This window comes from Vulpes lagopus, chromosome 15 (assembly GCF_018345385.1).
Source record: "Vulpes lagopus strain Blue_001 chromosome 15, ASM1834538v1, whole genome shotgun sequence".
NCBI lineage: Eukaryota > Metazoa > Chordata > Mammalia > Carnivora > Canidae > Vulpes > Vulpes lagopus.
In genome coordinates, this window is record NC_054838.1 from 7773399 (window position 1) to 7792856 (window position 19458).

The window sequence follows — 19458 nt, forward strand, 5'->3', positions numbered from 1 at the left end:
AGGCCGTGGAACCCAGGAGGGGACAGAAGCATGATGTTAATGATTCACTGCAGTGAAAAGGCACAAAGCTAACCAGAATGCTTTGGGGGCCTCCCCAGGGGGTTGGGGCCCAGCGTGAGGGGATGCCAGTCGGGAGAACCAGTGCAGTGAGTGGGGTGGGTGGGAGTCAGCAACACTTTAGGGTGGCCACGCGGAGTTTCAAGTCCTGTATTTGCCGACCTAACTACCAACAGTGGGCAATGCCAGCAGGGCAAGAAACCAGAGTGATTACTGGGCAAGAATGGGGCCTGATGCCTCTCACCCAAGAGTTAGCGGGACCTATGCCTTCCTCTGTGGGTGTACCGCCGAATGGGACAAAGCTGAACGCAGACAAGCAGCCCCAGTTGAATAACCTGTTGCCACCATGGCCTCTCTCTCCTTCTAAATTCCACTCCTCCATCACAGCCCCCTAATGGGTGCCTTCGCTTGTGTGGTCACTCGAACACAGAGTTCCCTCGGGGGATGAGACACCAGAAATAGGATGGGGACAAAGCACTCCCCGACTAGGGGAAGCTCCCCCATTCAGGTCTGGCAAGGGACACAGGCAGGGTGTCCCCCCATCTGAACACAGAGCAGGAGCCCCCTCAAGGCTTGATGCATAAAGGAGGGAACCAATGAACACGTGCCTTTCCAGCGCGCTTCAGCAAGATGATCTCTGATCCTGACCACTCTGGTCAAGGAGCCTAACGACAATCTCGGTTTTACAGACGAGCTGAGGCTAGTTAGCCACTCCCTGTCCCAACCAGAATCTCCTCAAAGCCCCCTGTCTGCCAGGCGCCATGCTGGAAGGTCTCAGGATCTGCAGGTGAGATGAAGTCCCATCCCTTTTGGGGTTTACGATCCGGTGAAACAGGCAGAGGTTGGATAAATAAATACAAATAAATGAGTACTTGTGAATTATGAAGAATTCTTGAAGAATAAGGATAAGGGGTAGGAGAAAGAAATACATTGATGTAATTTAGCTGATGAGGAGGAGGATGGGGGACGGTGGTCAGGTAAGGAAGGCCTTTTTGAGGAAGTGCCCTGAAGAGTGAGAAGAAACTTACTGTGGAGAGTTTAGGAAAGAGCATATGCAAAGGCCCTGAAGCAGGAAAGAGATTGGCTTTGGAAGTATTCAGTCCACCAATATTTACTGGGTGTCCCTATATGCCAGGCAGACTTATGGGGGGGGGGCTGGGATACTATAATGAATAGGAACAAGAACAAGTCACTACCTTCCTGGAGCTTATGTTCAAGCACATTCTGACACATTCCAACACACTCTAGGGAAACTTAGCACACCACCACATTCCGGGTTCCCGAATTAGCTATTCTTCGCATGTTCCCATACCTTATTTTCCCTAATCAAACTGTAGTGATGCTAAGAGTAGTGGCAATGACAACTAGCGTTACTAAGCACTTACTATGTGCTAGGTACTGGGCCAAAGGAAGTGCTTTTCATGGATCCTTTAATCCTCACCAAAAATCCATGAGGAAGTTAGAGTTCATAGACTCCATTTTACATAAGAAAACTGAGGCACAGAATATAGAAAACAGGGAATGCCTGGGTGGCTGAGCAGTTGAGCATCTTCCTTCAGCTCAGGGTGTGATCCCACGGTCCTGGGATCGAGTCCCACATTGGGCTCCGTGCATGGAGCCTGTTTCTCCCTCTGCCTGTGTCTCTGCCTCTCTCTCTCTGTGTCTCTCATGAATAAATAAATAAAATCTTTGAAAAAAAAAATAGAAGCCAGGACACTGCCCTCTTCGTGCTCACATGCCCTGCAGATCAAGAGGCTAAACTGGCTCAAGTGTCAACTGTAGTCATCACAGAAGTGACTATCGGCATCAGCATCATCACCTGCCACTTCTCTTGCTAGGGAGGCGCCGTGTCCTGCACACATTACTGGATCATCTAACCCTCTGAGCTTGTACTATAATCCATACTTTAGAGACCAGGAAAGTACAGGGGTGAAGAAGGAAAGTAAGTTGCCTAATGTCACAAGCAGCAGCACCGAGCAGGTGAGCAGAAGGGGTGCCCCTCCCTGCCCACAGCCAAACCCTAACCCTGCATCAGCCCAACATCCAGGGACCATCCAGAGAGCTCCAGGCTCCCCCGAGGCCACACAGGACGGGAATTCTTGCCACAGGATTCAGAAATTTGCTTGAGTAAGCAAAAATTAAACTCACATGGAATGTGCGTTTCTCACTCCTCCCCCTGTATATTATAAACTTCACAGGCAGTGAAAATGAAAGGAATTTTGATATATGCTTCTCTGTACCTTGGCACCTGGAATGGAATCTTCCACAGACTAAAAGGAAATACTGAATGACCAAGGACATGAATGGATAGATGATGATGTGGGGGAGAAGAGGTGTTTAAGTCCTCTGGCACTAACACACTGCCCTAGAAATAAAATGCTGCAAAATATAAAATGAGCTGCAAAATACATTAAGAACAGTCAAGCCTTGGTTACTGACATGAATGGAGGAAGGAGGCAGAGGGACCGGTAATCCAGGGAAGGAAGGAAGGAAGGAAGGAAGGAAGGAAGGAAGGAAGGAAGGAAGGAAAGGAGGGAGGGAGGAAAGGAGGAAAGAAAGGAGGGAGGGAGGGAGGGAGGGAGGGAGGGAGGGAAGGAGGGAGAAAGAGAGAAAAAAAGAAACTTGTGAGTACCTACCGGGAATGAGACACCGTGAGAGCACATTCAGGTAATGTGTTTCCACGTCACTACCACACTCATCCTTCCAGACACATCTAATTCCCATGATTTTACGGACCAGGAGGCAGATGCTTGAAGAGGCTGATTGGCTTATCCAAGGATGCCACAGAACCAGGAGCTCAACCCTGACTTCATTTTTTTTTTTAAGATTTTATTTATTTATTCATGAGACACACAGAGAGAGACAGAAACAGGCAGAGGGAGAAGCAGGCTCCCTGTGGGGAGACTGATGCGGGACTCGATCCCAGGACCCTGGGGTCATGACCTGAGCCAAAGGCAGGTGCTCAACCGCTGAGCCCCCCAGGGATCCCCTCCACCCCGACTTCATTCAGAGTCTTCACCTTCTCCCTGCCTCCCTGGCGTGGCCGCCCAACTCCCAGTCCCCAAGGGGGGTCCGGCAAGGGGCCGTTGCACCTCCCGCAGGGACATCCTCTGCCCAGCCGAGGAGCAGTGATCGGAGGCCAGATCCAGAGCCCTGGGCATGGGTGTCCCCCCCGAGGGCACCCTTAGTGCCCCTCAACACCCTGGGGGAGGACAGTCACTCACAGACAAAGGGGACTTTCACCCCTGGAGGACCGCTCCTCTGCCAGCTGCTCGGCTCACCAGGCTGCTCCTTAGGCTTCGGGACCACAACCCCCCAGTCCTCGGAGGGGTTTTCTCTTAGCTGATCCTCAGCAGCTTTTCCAGAATACTGACCTGGCCAGGCCACCTGTCCTCAACTGCTCTCAGGGCAGCTGCGCCAGGCCAGGTGTCCTGGTCTGGGACGTGCCACCTGCCACCCGGCGGATCAGGGGAAACCAGTGTGACAGAAACATGAACGAGCCCTGGGGAACGATGGCAGAGCACATCTTCCTTGCCTGGTGCTGCTCTGGTGCTGCTCCGAGAGGAGTAATGGCCCTTAGCCTTCCTCGGAGTGGTAGGAGGGGAGGAGGGGAGGAGGGGAGAGGGGAGGAGGGGAGGAGGCTGCCATTTACAAGGATTCAAATATTTGGAGATACTCCCTGGACAGGAACAAAGGGATGCCCGAGAAACCACCTCCCTGGGAATCTCAGTTAACTATTGATGCGAGTCTGCATTTATCTTATTCCAAGACCTGCTTGCTTAGTTTTTATTTAACTATTTTCAACTCAGGTAGTTTTATAGCCAAAAAATAAATAAATGCACCAAAAAGTAAACCACAACCCAATGAATATTAAACTCCTTACATGCCTTGAAATTAACCTCCTGAACCTGATCAAAAGACATGTTTGTGGAGCATTCTTGAACCTTTTCTGACGTGCCATTTTCTAGATGAAAGCAAAGAGCTGGTCAAGGAGGAAGGGGTTCTGGCGTTGACCCAATCTGAGTGTATCAGATAGGAAGTCATCTGTAAATCCCAGATGCTTGCTCTGTATCAATGTGGAGAACAGATGCCAGTTCCAGCTTTGTGGGAGGGAAAGAAAGACAAGGAGATTCTTCTAACACTGTGTTGTTGGCTCAACCTGCTTTGAAAAAAAAAAAAATCGAGAGGCTTCCTACCTCGAAAGTAAACAAAAGAGAAACCTAAAGATTTACTCCTCTCTCCCTCCCTCCCCACCTTCTTCCTCCTTCTCTCTCCACCCCTCCCCAACCCTGTCTATGGGTCTCTCTCCTGCCTTCCCTCCCCACCTTAGTATCTAAGGAGAGTCTAAAAGTTGTTATTAGTCTTAGAAATTAGATTAAGTGGTTATTAGTCTTAGAAATTAGAAAGACTCTCAGAAGAAAAAATAAAAAAAAGATTCATGTCCACAGAGGAAAGGAAGGCTGGTGACTCTCCTGACAGTTGAGGGGGGGGGGGGGCGCAGGTGGCAGGGACACAGGCTGGCTGGAGTCTCATCACGGGTCCATCAGTGATCACTCTCAGGTCACGTGGCTTAGGTGATTTTCTTTCTGTCTTAATCACCCTTGCATTTCTTTATTTTTTAATCTAATGTATATGTTTATTTATATGGTGGTATGCATGTATGCTGCTTCCTCATAATTGGGTTAACTCCTTAATTAAATCGATAATCATGTTTCCTTTTCCTCCTTATAGTCCCTAGCAGCTGGTAAAATATTATGAGGTAGCTCTTAAAAACATCTTTTTTTTTTTTTCTAGGCTTAATCACCCTTTTACATTGAGGTATAGCATTCATATGCTATGTGCACAACCTTCAGTATGTTTTCTAAAATTAACACCCTTCCATAACTATCACTCAGATCAAGATACAGAAAGTCATCAGCACCCCCAAAGTCTTACGCCTCCTTCTTTCGGGTAGTGTTTTTTCTTTCACCACCAGCATCAGCACCACAATTCGACTCTCCCTCAACAACAGTTAAAAAGTCTGGCGAAAGGGCAGCTCGGGTGGCTCAGCGGTTTAGCACTGCCTTCGGCCCAGAATGTGATCCTAGAGTCCCAGGTTCGAGTCCCACATCGGGCTCCCTGCATGGAGCCTGCTTCTCCCTCTGCCTGTGTCTCTGCCTCTCTCTCTCTGTGTCTCTCATTAATAAATAAAATCTTAAAAAAAAAAAATCCCGGCGAAAGCACAAATTTTCAAGAAGTCACAGGCAATCCCAGAGGTGACACCCAACGTATTTCCTCAGGCAGCCAGATGCCCACATTTCTGGTGGGACACGAGTACTCCCACACTCTGACGCATTATTTAGCTCTGTCCTCAAACAACGGCAAAAGATACCTTTGAAAGCACAGAAATTTCCAAAGACTGCTCCTCTCTTCGCAGAGAAACAACTGAGAAAGGAAGCGGGTGTGGAAAAGATGCCAGGCCACAGGAGCCAGCGCCACCACGGCTGACCAGTCCTTGGGCCCGCTGGTCCCAGCCTGGGGCCTGGCTAGGCGGGTGGCACCTCCCTCTTCCATTAGTAAGTGGGCTTGCTAGAACCAGCCCCTCTGGCCACCCAGGAACGCTGTGAGGGGGAGCGAAAGCACCCACATGAAATGACTTCAGAAGCAAAGAGAAAGTAGCACGGTATCCGGACAGGAGATCTCAAGAGTGTTGAACACTCAAACCCCTCGGGGGCTGACATGTACGCGCTGGGTGCAGCTGGCCAGGAGCAGCGGCGGCACTCTGGGGCAAGGGCTCCCTGTCTGAAGGGGACAGACACTTGGATACCTGGTGGCTGTGGCCATGTGGAGAATGTAGGCTCGAGAGAGCAATATATTCTGATTTTTTTTAGGGGAACCACAATCTCATTTTCATGTGAAATAATGCAACTTTTAAATTTGACCAAGGAATCTGGTCTGAAAAAAGAATGCTGCCATAAGCCAAAGGACAAATATCAGCACGACGTGAGATTCAGACCAACAGTTCCCAACCTCTGGTCAGGACATGCTGGTCTCCCGGGCAGGGTTCTCAAGGTGTGCTCCCACCCCATCACTCTGGAGAGATCGGCATGTGCCCTGGACAGCAGTGCTCGCTGTGGCTAGGAAGGGACACACACTCCAGGTGAAGAATGACCGAGTCCAGCCTCCTCTTTAAAACAAAACAATCCCCAAAACCAAAAAACAGATTCTGAAGCTGAAGTCCAACAAGGAAATAGGGCTTTATCAAGGCCTTCACAGGGACAATGAGCACTCCCCATCCCCATCTCCAGCGCCCCATTGCCTGACCGCCCCCCTTCCTCTGCAGGCGGAGGCCGGGGCTAGTGAGATGAGAGCACAGGCCTCACTCATCTCGTGGACCTGGGGATGTTCCTCTCCCCCAAGGGGCCCCCTTGGTCCACCAGGCCAAGGCTGACAGGGGCACCGCGGGAGGAGCCCGTCGCTTACCTGCACATCCAGGTTTTTGCGAGAGGAAGCAGGGGTGTTGGCATAGGAACTGATGGAGGAGCTGGTGTTGATGTCATCGGTGCTGAGGTTGTCTATGGTGTCGCTGATCCCGCTGCTGACGGAGCTGCTGTCATCCCAGCTGCCGAGACAAACACACCCTGAGCACCGGAACCACACGCTAGGTCAGCTCAAGCCAACAATACGGACCAGTGCATGCCATCCCTGAAAGCGCCCTGTGTCACAAAGCCCCAGCCGGGGCCCTTTTGCCCCCAGTGTGACTCATCTCAAGGGCACCATCCATCCTTGTTCTGGACTGGCAGCTGGAAGAAGAGGCTGAGATGCACATTACCCTCTAACAGAGGGTGCTCTCTTGAGCAGAGGGGGCTGCAGACTCTACGTACCTCCTACCCCATCCTCAATGCCATCCTGGGAACTCTGTGGAAGCCGAGGGCTACTTCCCAGACCTAGTGGCACAGTGGTGGGTGTGGGGACTACGGCTGGAAGCACTGTGGAGCCTCAAGAGCAGCACGCTCCCCGGGGGCACAGGGGAAAGATGAGCTGCTGGACGAAATTCTCAGGACTCCACTCCTGGCGTGGAATGCCAAGGGAGGGAAAGCTACCCAAGCCGGCAGAAACCTGTCAAGGCCGTTAGCACTTCTAACTCGCAGAGCACCCCAGGGTACACCTAAAATAGAGTTTATGTCCCCACCCACAAATCCAGAGACCACCCCTGCACCTCAACTCAAATCTCCAAGCAATGGTTTTTCTTCTTTCTCCTCCTCGTCTCCCACCACCACCAAGTCCTTCAACCCATCACCTGGTCCTAAGCACCTCTACCTGCAAAATGTATGCCCCCCCCCACCCCGCCATGCACCGGCCACCACCTCTGCTGGCGCCCCGTGCTTCCAGCTGCTCCCAGGTCTGCCTGGGTTACTGCAAAGAGGCCACTGGGCTCCAAGTCCACTTCTCCCTACCAATCCATTCTCCTCACAGCAGCCAGGACCATCTTTCTGAAACACGAATCACATCCTATAGCTCCACTGCTTAATACCCTCCAGGGGCTTGGAGACACTTAAAGCCCAAGCTCCTGACTCTGGCACTTAAGACCTTCTGATCTGGCCTCCCTCTCCAGTCCTGCCTCCTGCCCACCTGTTCATCACCGGCTGGCTCTAGTCACATGGGCTCCTGCTCCTTCTATGCCAGCAGGGTTATTGTGTTCAAGACTCTACATCCGGTGTCCCTCTTCCTGGACACTTGCCCTTGCCTCCTACTCAAGTGTCACCTGCTCAGAAAGGCCTCCCCTGGTCCCAGTATCTACAAGCCCAACCTCCCCATCCCAACCAAACCTGCTACATTTTCTCATTTGTTTGGTTGCAGGATGGCAGGTATATAGCAGGTGCTCAGAAGATACTTGTGCATTTAAACTCAGGGAGCGAGGGGCACCTGGCTGCCTCAGTCAGTTGGGCGTCTGCCTTCAGCTCAAGTCATGATCTCGGGCGATTGAGCCTCACGACAGGTTCCCTGTCATGTGGGAAGTCGGCTTCTCCCTCTGCCCTTCCCCTGCACGTGCTCCCTCCTCCCCTCTTTCTCAAAGATAAATTAAAAAACCTTTTTAAAAAAACCTCAAGGGAGTGAATAGTTGAGTACAGTACAAAGTAAGCTTCCGACATAAATGTAACTTGATCTACTGGATCCAGTGGGGGAAAAAGTAAGTATTCTCGTTTATCTATTGTACAGGTGGAAATACTAAGGCTTAGAAAGGTAGGAAAGGCAGGGTGCCTGGGTAGCTCGGTTGGTTGGGCGCCCGACTCCTAGTTCCGGCTCAGGCCGTGGTCTTGGGGTCCTGGGATCGAGCCAGGGTCAATCTGTGTACTGAGTGCCTGAGATTCTCCTCCCCTCCCTCTCCCTCTGCTCCCCCCCCCCCCCCCGCCGTGTACTATCTCTCTCTCTCTCTAAAATTAAAAAAAAAAAAAAAAGGTTAGAAAGGCAAAGTTGCACTAGACCAGACAGCCAGTAAAAGGTGGAATAGGACCGGGATCCAGCCGTTCTGACCCCAGAGCCACCTTCTTTACTGTGATGCCAAACAGCTTTCCATTATGTCAACTTCCAGAACAGACATGGCTCACTTTCTCAGGAGGAAGCCGAGGTTTGGAGGGCCTCCCCACAACGGCCAACTGCACATTCCTGTCTCCTGCTGCACAGTGATGCTGCAGCAGTGTCGACCTCACTTTGTGGGCCACGTCCCCTCCACTTTCAGGCACACAGTGCATGCTTATTAGACTCCTCTGTCCCGAACTCATGTGGAGAGGAAAGACAGGTGACAGACAAAAAGTCACCCCCAGCTGTGGGCTCTGAGCTCAGCCCCCTCCCCCAGCTCATTCTTGGACAAGTCTCAACATCTATACCTCAGCTTCATCGTAGGTGACGTGTGGATGATACCCCTAGGCTGGGAATCATGTAAAGCTCAGAGAGCATGACCCAACAGATGGAAAAGGACCCGAATCTGTTCTCACGATTACCAAGAAGAAAAAAAAAAAAGTCACAGGAGTCTTTAATTGCATCTGCTCTCTGGGGTTAGCAATTTAATACATCTAAAATGTCCTATAATCCAGGGAAGAAGAAAGAGGATTGAAGAGAGGAGTGTGGCTGGCAGGGAGGAAGGCGGGAAGTTAGCAACAGATGCCCATGAATCCAAGCCCCAGAGTTTTTGCTTTGAAATTGTACCCGTTCCTCCCGTATGGCCTTTCAACACCAAGCTGTTATTGCAGAGGGGCATGTGGCACTTATTGTACACACGATTCTTCTCACATCAGTGCCCAGAGCATCTTGGGGCTGCCCTGACTGAGCAGGCCTAGACGGGGAGAAGCCAGGGATTGACACCATGGAAGGTGGGAGTGGGGACGCCAGTGATGAGGACGGAGGGGCAGTGACACCGAGGAGGCCCCGGCTGAGCAAGAGCTGTCTCTGTGCCAGACACCAGCTGTCCCCGCATTCGGAGAACCAGCCATGTCTCCCTCATTTCTGCATCTCTTGGGATACTGGCAAGTCCATTTAGATACAAAAATCGGTTACTCCAAACTTGTCCTTTCCCCCACATTTGGGGTGTAAGTATTTTTCTACGGAGCACTTAGTACTGAAAGTACTTCAGGAGATGCTCTGTGATAACAATGCTGCCCTCACAAGGGAATGTGGGCCAGATGCTGGCTCTTCTGTGCCCCTCTTAGACAGTTGTCCATAAACCTCTTAACAGCCATCAAGGGCTGGAATAATCTCCAACTTGGCCTCAAATTATATTCCCTCAACCTGTGTGATCACACAGGAGAGCTGAGAAGAACAAAGCGCAACTCTGGAAGAGATGCGGATGGGGCCTGAACCTCCAGGGGCCACTTCATCCTCACGTGCCTGGGAAGGCAGCTAGTACAGAGAGAAGCAGAGTCAAGAGGAATGATGTCATGTGAGCACCCATATCCAGCCGTACCTGAGGCCCTGGGAAGCCAGAAGCACCCCTCGGAGGCTAAAAGTGAGAATCAATAAATTTCTTTCTTTTGCTCAAAACTAGTTTGCTTCGGTTTCCGTCACTTAGTATACTGGTGCTACTGAAGGGGGAACTGCCATTTGTCTGTAAAATGACTCCAGACAAGTGGCTGAAAAGTCAGCCGGGAGAAATGTAGAAAGTATGCAGAATTCATTCAGGCAGTAAGAACATTAGTGCATCCAATCAAGTGGCAAAGGAAGTTAGGTACAACCTGCACCCGGGGTACCAAAGTCCAATGACCCAGGTCCGGGTGAGCGATGTCGAAAAGGGTTACAGACATGGATTACAAGGGAAATGCGAAAGGAACACAGAGGATCTGTGTTTGCTGTGTGGTGAAACGAGATTCTAGCTAAAAGGCTCCAGGGACCCGGGTGACGCAGCAGAAAGAACTACAGTGTATTCAGCTACGGCTCTGGAACCATCATTCTGGAATAGGACGTGACCATCCTTGCATCTTGCTCTTGAATCCAAATGAGAAACACCGTATGATGATAAGCCTATTCCCTTTCGTTGGGATCAAATGGCTTTAAATCCTTGGGAAGTTTTTAAAAAGAGGAAAGGAGATGAGGGAGTAAATCATAACATGAATACTTAAGTACAGGATGAAATCTCTGTGATCACTAGGATAAATCTCTGTATATTTATAATACTTAAAAGAATATGGGGCATATTAAAGAAGCTAAATAAAAACAGTCCTCTGATTTCAATTGTAAATGAGTCCTGATTTCTGATCTGAGATTTTTAAGATGAAAGGTTTAAGGATTGGGAGACAGCCTGTAAAAAAGAATTACAGTGTTTGAGAAAACTTAATTTATGACATTTTAACTTTAGTTTATTTGATTTGCCAGAGTTAAGTGCTTACAAAGATTTTGCTTGTTAGGCTGGTTAAGTCCACCCTGTCAGATGTTTGAAGAGCTTGAGGAAACCAAGCATGTTAAACTTATGAATGCACTCTAAAATATTTAAGGAAACTTAATTACCCAAGTCTCCAAACAGCACTAATTGTCAAAATTCAATTTGTTCAATCTAAATTAACAAAGTACTAATCAAACAACAAGTGGAAATCATCTTAATTGTTTTACAAAAATACTTGATTTATAGATGAGATGTGTAAGGAAACCTAGGTTTAAAAATCAAAGCTTTAGGGACACCTGGGTGGCTCAGTGGTTGAGCATCTGCCTTCGGCCCAGAGCGTGATCCTGGAGTCCCGGGATCGAGTCCCACATTGGGCTTCCTGCAGGGAGCCTGTTTCTCCCTCTGCCTGTGTCTCTGTCTTTCATGAATTAAAAAAAAAAAAAAAAATCAAAGCTTTAATAAATGGAATAGTAAAACCTAATGAATTCTAAGATGTTCTTTTGAGGCACAAAAGCACTCCTTAGACATTTAGAAAACTATTAGAAGAGGGGCACCTAGGTGGCTCAGTTGGTTAAGCATCTGCCTTTGGCTCAGGTCATGATTTGGGGGTCCTGGGATGGAGCCCATGGGCTCCCTGCTCATTGGGGAGCCTGTTTTTCCCTCTACCTCTGCCCCTTCCCTTGCTCATGCTTTTCTCTTTCTGTCTCTCTCAAATAAACATATAAAATCTTAAAAAAAAAAAAAAAAGCTATTAGAGATTTCCTTTTGAGAATGAATTAATGATTTTTATATGATTGGCCAGAAGAATAAGTGAGCCCAAGAGAGCACACCTCCTCTCTTTACTAATTTTTCCCACTCATGTTCACCTTTGCTCTACATTGCAAGGCTTCTAAAGCTACTCCAAAGCTGCTCCCAAAATCTCAGGGGGAACACTGTGTTCGACATCCTTGGGAGATGAGCAGAGCCCAGCAGAACCTCAGGCTCTCCTCCTGGAGCCTCACAGGCTATATGGTAGGAAATTGAGAGGAACATGGGATACAGACCTTGGATGGTTTCCCCTTTTTTTTTTTTTTTTTAATTTCAAGACAGCATATTACATTTATGTCCTATAAATTCTTTGGCAGAGACAGCTAGAGAAATGGCAAGAAGATGCCTCCACTGATTCCTCAGAACCATCAATGCAAACACACTGCTTCCCTGCCATATGAGGCACGCACCTTTTTTTGTACTCCATGAAATGCCCCCATCGGTGCAGTCATACAATGACACAACTGAAGTTACAAGTGATCAGATACGAAAACCTTCACCTACTTGGAACCAGTGGGTGGGTGGAAGGATGCCATCAAACATTTGCCATTGTCCTTCAAGACTCTTCAACTCAGTATTTTTGGATTCTGAGCCAGGGACCTTGGATTCATTTGTTCATCTTACCCAGTTAGCCAGTACCTCTATGCATTGGGCATCGTGCGAGGCACCGTAGGGATACAGCGATGACACCCAGTTGTCCCCACCTTTGACGGCGAGGGCAGTGGATGTGACACACACACAGACACAGCCCAAACACAAATGAAAATGTAAAGCAGGGAGAAGAGCAAAGGGTACAACTAGAAACTGCACAGGTTCCACACATTTCTACAGCCTCTGATATCTCCTCAAGCCCCCAGCCAGGTGCCAGCACAGGCAATAGGAACAGTCTGCAGCGTGCTGGATCCCAGGCCCACCAACGCTCTCTGCTATGCCACAATCTCTTCAAGGCACAGAAGTGGCAAGAGCAAGGGACCAGGGGAGCCAGGCCCTTACCGCAGCCCTCCCCAGAACTACTACAGAGTTTGGGTATCTCATTTTCTCTGTAGGCCCCAGACTTCCATATAATGAGGGAGCTGGTTGCAGCCATCCCAAAGGTCGCTTTCTAACTGACATCCTAAGAGTTTAAGCTCAGAGAAAAAGTTAGTACAGTGGGAAATGGGCACATGGAAGGTGCCTATTGTGGGGCGCCTGGGTGGCTCAGGTGATCATCTGCCTTCAGTTCAGGTCATGATCCCAGAGTCTTAGGATCAGGGTTCCCCCCACTACATTGGGCTCCCCACGGGGGCCTGCTTCTCCCTCTGTCTCTACCTCTCTCATGAATAAATAAAATCTTAAAAAAAAAAAATCTGCCTGCTAGCCAGCCTAATCACAAAAGACTCTCCACCAGCTGATAGCAATCAGGTGCATCAAGAAGAGACCCTATTTTGGCCAAAACCAAGGCCTCAACTGTTTGCCACTTCTAAAAATTCAGATGTGAAAAGAGCCTTGAACAGCGACCAGAAAATCCATTCAAAAATGGAAAGAACCAGGAGGCTCCCGTTTCAGTCTTACAAGACATGCTGACATCACCTTGTCAGGAATTCAAATGCCACTCAAAAGGCTTAAAGCACAATTTTAACAACCAGACACAAGCTATCTGCTATGAAGAACGCAGGTGAAAGCATCATAAATTATTTTAGTTCCTCACACTCCCTGTTCTCCTCCCTGTCGTGGGGAGTGCACATTCCACAGAACCAAGGAGAGAAACCTGCCTCCTCCAGTGCACCCCCTCCCTGAAAAACCACCTCTAAATCTGGACCCATTTGTAACAACAAGCTCTTCCGGGCAGTATCCAAACTGCAGCAGGAATTTGTAATGGTCCTGAATTACTGTGATTTCATAACTTCATCTCCCATGAAGCAAAAAAGCAAAAACGGAATCCCAAGGTTAGGGGGATGATTGAACGGATTTTTCCACTAGGATTTACACACCCATGCGTGAGAAATCCTGGGTTTCAGCAAAAGACTCCAACTCTGAGGAGTTACCGAAGGGTCTGGAGGGTCATTACACTCCTCCAACGGACGCCCTGTGAGATAATGTTGTTGACTCAAGAGAAAGACATGCTAACCAATGTGGTAAAAGAAAAGAAAAGGAAAAGTCAATCCCGTTGCAGATACAGAGGTGTTCTCCGCTCACTGATAAACCACAGCAGGTTAGCAGAGAGGAAGTACTCGCACTGTGGTTCTCAAAAGCAGTCTGCACAAGCAGCAGCTCCGAACAACCCTACCCCCAAGCCCCAAAGACTGGGTCCACTTCCAGAAGGCCCCCAGCGCCCTCAGGCGCAGTCTGGGCCAGCCCCTGCCCCCACTTCCAGCCTCTCTCCCGGGCTGCAGAGCCACCTTGCAGCAGTGTCCCGGCCTTACCTGCTTACTTTTCAAGTTCTGCCCCAGAATCACAGCAGAGCTCCTTTCCCGGCCCCGTGCCCCCTGCCAGACAGCTGTATTCAGTTGCAAAAGCCCAGACTGGTGGAACTCGTTTTCTGGCTATTGTTCAAGGCAATTGTTCCCGTGAAACCCCAGGGCCCAAGCGGAATGAGATCCTTTGGTGTGGATGAGTGAGCAAGCCCAACTGGAGGCTTAGTAGTAACCCCTGGGGAAGGGAAAGGTTTTGGCTACCTTCATTTCCCACTAGACAGGTATGTTAACTATTTCCTTCCCGGGAGGTATTCTCAAGAGCATCACCTCCTCCAGCCACTGCAGGAGGGCCTACTAAGAAAATCCACCTTCAAAGAATGCAAAGAGCACTCCTGCGGAACCCCGCCTTTCTTCGCCAATCTGGGAATGATAATAAGAGAAGCGGCAACTTGGAAGTTCAAAGTTGTGCCAGACCTCATGCTAATTACATGCATTATTTCACTTAATCCTCACAACTCCGTGATACAAATAACACTCACTGATGGCTCGTTCATGTGCCAGGCCCTGTTACTTATATTTTCTCTGGGTACTAACACTATACCCATTTTAGAGATGAGACAGTTGAGGCTTGTAAAGAAAGGCCCAAAGGTCATAAACTACGAATGTTTACAGATCCAAGAGTGCGCAACCACCTTGTTCATTTATTCATCTGACTCACTTTACTCCACACCCATCAGGTGTACTGTAATGACTTCAACGTTTTCCACAAAAACGTTGCAAAAGCCCAGACTGTATCCCCCAAAAAAGGGATACAGTTACTCGAAAAAAGCCATAAGCAAGCCTCTTCTCTCTAGATTTCACCTTCTGAAATCAGCCTACAATGGTTTGCAAAATGGCCCAGAACTTGAGTTTGAGTGAGAGTACGGGTAGAAACAAATCCCAGTAAATTTAGTCTCCTCTAGCAGTGGGACAGAGGCCATGAAGCCCTGGAGGCTCCCAATGGAGGAAGCACAGCTCTAGAGAGAAAAGAAAGATTGCCTTAGATTTATTTGAACCTTGGCTCTACCATTTAGTTGGTTGGAGCACCTCCCCGTCCCCCCACACCCCACTCTCGCTTCTGCTCCTCAGGAAAAACCCAGGCTGCCTTCTGTGTGATCGGTGCTAACACCAGGCCTCATGAGCTTCTTGTGGGGACCAAATCAGATCTGCAGGCACTCAGGAGATAACCAGCTCATGTCAGCTGCAGCACAGAAGCTGGGGAGCCTGAAAAGAGCCGCAGGAAGGAGATACAGGCCCAGGTTACGAAATCGATGATAAAGTACTAGGGCAAGAACTTGCTGTGGCCACTGTGTCCCGGGGGAGAGAAGCAAGCTTCTACAGACGGTGCCAGGTGCAAGGCCAATCATTTGGGGGAAGAGAGAGAGAGAGAGAGAGAGGAACAAGAGCCCCATAAAGAGGGCTGCGAGGGGATTTAGCAGCATTCAGAATGCCAGGGGTTGAGTTTCACCCCACAGCACCTTTGTCCCGTTTTGGTAACTCATTCCCCCCCCCCCCCCCCGCCCCCCAGCAAGTAGGTGGTCCCCTGAGTAAGCGTGAAATTCCTCCCTTTGGCTCCAGGGGCTGGTGGGGCTGGAAACCCCAGAGGGATGCCTTATGGCCTCATTGTTACAATAGGCACCGGCTTGTCTGCTGACCTCAGCTACACAAAGCCCTCTCTCCTCCAAGGCTCCTCCAGAGAGGGCTGCTGACGCTTGGTCCACTGCCGGCCAGCTTTTGCCAAGAGACCGCAGCAAACCCATCCTGATGTTCTCTTTACCAGAGGATGTGTGCTCCCGAAACACGAACAGACTTCAGCACGGGGGATGTAGCTAAGGCAAAGCATAGCCAACACTTACACAGAGTGACAACTGCCATCGTGGGATCTGGGCACCTCGGTAAGTACTCTACACATGCTATTCACGCGCTCCTCTCTCTTACCCTATGAGGCACAAACTAGGAATGTTCCCTTTTCATAAGTGTGGAAACTGAGGATTCTAGAGGCTAGGCAATCTGCCCAAGGTGCCAGAGCTAATAAATGCAGCTGGACGGCAACTTAGATCTGCCTGACTCTAAAACTCAAGCTCTTCATAACCACATTAATTCGACCAAAGAGCAGAGGGAAGGATACTTTAAAGTGGATCCCAGTCCTATAAGAATTTAAAACTCCCACGTGGTACCCAGAAAGCCCAGGACACTTTTTAATGCAATCATATTATTATTAAAACATCTCCAAGAAGGCAAAGAAAAGGAGGAAGAGGCAAATCCCAGACAGGGCATTGGCTGGCTGCCTTAGGTCTGAAGTCGGTGGAGAGGGAAGTGGAATCCCACCATTCCCATTTTCTACCCCACCACACACTCACACACACACACACACTCATGCTTAGTTCCCTACACATCTTAAGAGGTCTGGGAACCTGAATGCACAAAACAACTATAACCACCTTGGGGCGGCTGAGAGAGGCGGCTGGCCCCCAGAACGAATCCAGCCTCATTTTGCAGTTTGTCAGGGGCCTCTTCTGGGGTAATGGGGAAAGGAAGAGAAACAACCACTCGCGGAGCCTGGCTGGTTCAGTCTGAAGAGCATGCGACTCTTGATTTCAAGGTCGTGAGTTTGAACCCTACAGTGGGTGTAGAGATTATGGAAAATACAAACAAAAAACTAAAAAAAAAAAAAAAACGAACCAGAAATAACCACTCAAAATCAGCTTTGCAACCCAAAAGCAGTTCAGACCTAGCTAATTAGCCAAGCCCAGCACACATGTGAGCTGCTAGTGCCAAGCTTGGGTCAGCATTAACATGCCGGGTGAACAACCTCTCCCTCCAGGACTCAATAAATCCAGCCTCTCGGGAGGCAGTCCGAGTTCCAGGGCACAGTCCCAGCAGCCCAAGGCCAGCTCCGAGGCCATCAGCTGTCCCAGATTTGACTTCTACTTGGGCTCCTGCCTTGCTGACCCAGGTACAAACACAAATCCAGTCACAGATCCATCCACCAGCCCAGAAGCCTCAAAGAGATCGGAGAACTCCCACGTGGGTCCTGCTGCAAAACAGAGCTGCTTCTTAAAATACCCCCCACACCCTCTCAGAAACAAGCAGAATCTGAAAAGCTCAGGAAGGCCACACTTGCCAGTGTCATGTACACTTTGGTGAGTCCCCTGCAACAAAAAGTGCCCTTCATTCAGCTGAACCCACGTTTAAACTTGTAGATTAAGCCATGCTGAGCCATCTGCCAAGCCCAACAAGGAAGGCAGAGTGGTGGGTAAACCTAGGGTCCCATGCCAGCTTCGCCTCTTATTAGCTGGGTGACCTTGAGCGAGTTATTTAACCTCTCTTAGTTCCCACTGCCATGCCTCAAAATCGAGGTAACATCGCTGGCTTTGCAAAGAAAATTAAATGAGACAATGTCTGTGAGATGCTTGGCTAGCACTAGGCGATAATGAACATTGTTTTCTCTTCCCCTTGTCTGGCTTAAAAATAGAAACGTTTCTCTTTGGGCAGCTTTTATAGCAGCCCTAGCGAACAAGAAAAGTACTCATACTTAAATCTCCCATGCTATCTCTCCTGGAGCCCAGTTTCCAGAAAAAAAACCCACCCAGTAATTTGCAGTATTAGTAAACACAACCGCAAGTTCACCCGGCTTCTTAGATTGCAAACAAAACCTCCAACTGCTAGGCATTTTCATCAGGGCCCTCCGAACCACCAGCACCCCTTGCCGGGGCCCACACCGCCTCTCTCCAGCTCTGCCTCCGCCCTAACTGAAAGGTCTCCCTCCAAAAGCCTGGAATAAGGATTTAAGACAGCTGGGTGGTCACCAACCGGTTTTTCAGTCTCAACAGCCTAAAATTTGATAAGATGGTCTGGAAAAGATTGACATTACCCAAACGTCCAGGTGGACCAAGGACATCTATTTGGGTTAATGCTCCGGCCTGCCCCAGAGCTATCAAGGTTAGAATGAAAGGAGCTGTGGTGGCTGAGAAAAGGATGCTGGATGCTGGATTCCTGGCCTGCGGCTCCCCCACCACTGAGCACCCCCCTCCGTGTCCCCCCCCCCCCCCCGGGATTTTGGCAGCTACACCACCGGTTGGTTGCCCTGCTGGGCTTTCCAGTATCATCCAAGGAACGGTAAGGCTGGACACACAGCACAACCCGCCCCAGGCCCCAGAAATTTTAGGAAATCATCCTACCTGGTCAGGTTCCCAGGCCAGAGCATTTCACTACATTGTGGTCCTTAGAGGAAGCGGACAAAGGAGCCGAATGGATCCCCCGGTGGCAACTCAACTCGCCAGCCAGCAGCCCGCAGCCCGCAGCCAGCAGCTCGCCAGCCCACGTTGGGCCAGGGAATCCCGGGCACCCAGCAACTCCGCTACGAAAGGACCAGTCAGACGGGGATCACTGTTCCCCAGCCCGGGAAAGAAATCCGATCCACCAACAAAATTAACCCCTTAAGTGCCGAAGGAGCGAGAGGTCAGGCCCCAGCGCTGGTATCAAGTCAGCTGTGAAAAGTTTCAGCGAAGCAAAAGCTAACACCGAACTCCGAAACCATTACCGTAAAGCACCTAGTGGGAGGGCCTTCGCCGTGGTCCCAGGGGAATCTGCAACAATGGGTCAAGCTGAGTAACATCTAAATGGGAAAAAATATTTATATATTTTAAATCCCCGCGGACTGTGCCAAAACGTTGGGGAGAAAAAATTTTTTTTTCAGCCAAAAGTGCTACTATCAACAATGACACAAAGTCACTAATAACACTTCCTTAGCTTATTCCATTGACAATTGAAAGGGAAGCATTTGATCGAAATGATTAGCCTACGAAGATAACTTCTGAACCTGAAAGGGAAAAGATACCTATCTGTACAGTAAGTGATGACGTACATAATTTCCGGTGATGTCAATTTTGATGCAGTGCCAACAAAAATACGCATTAATTCCTGATGCTACTTTTATTTTTAAAGGAAGCTCCGTCTATGCATGGCTGCTTTAAACATTACGGTACGAAGGCTGGGAGGGGAGGTGGGATGGGAGAGAGTCCCAGTTCTGGGATGGGAAGGGGTTGCACCGACTAATCCCTATTAAAACCTGTAATCAAGGAATTCAGAAGGAACTAAGTAAACAGATGCCGTGAACAATGAACAACTGTTTTACTCTTGAAAATTCAAAAGCGAAATTATGTTATAGCCACAAGCTTTTATTTTAAAATGAAGAAGGATTAAGATGCTCTCCAAAACTCCAACTCCCTCTCCAAAAATCCTACCAGTTGGCTCCTGGCAGCTTTCAAAGACTTTCGCAAAGAAAGGCTCCCTTCCCACCCCCAGCCC

At 49.3% G+C, this 19458-nt stretch overlaps 1 protein-coding gene across 11 annotated transcripts in view; it reads right to left on the reverse strand.

Annotated features, from left to right (window-relative positions):
• NAV2 (neuron navigator 2) overlaps window positions 1-19458 on the reverse strand; it is a 396930-nt gene that overhangs the window by 73552 nt on the left and 303920 nt on the right. For all 11 annotated transcript variants that reach the window (XM_041729744.1, XM_041729743.1, XM_041729751.1 and 8 more), the window contains one exon: window positions 6520-6658. In XM_041729744.1, coding sequence (XP_041585678.1) covers window positions 6520-6658 — 139 coding nt within the window. The remainder of the gene's footprint in view (window positions 1-6519; window positions 6659-19458) is intronic.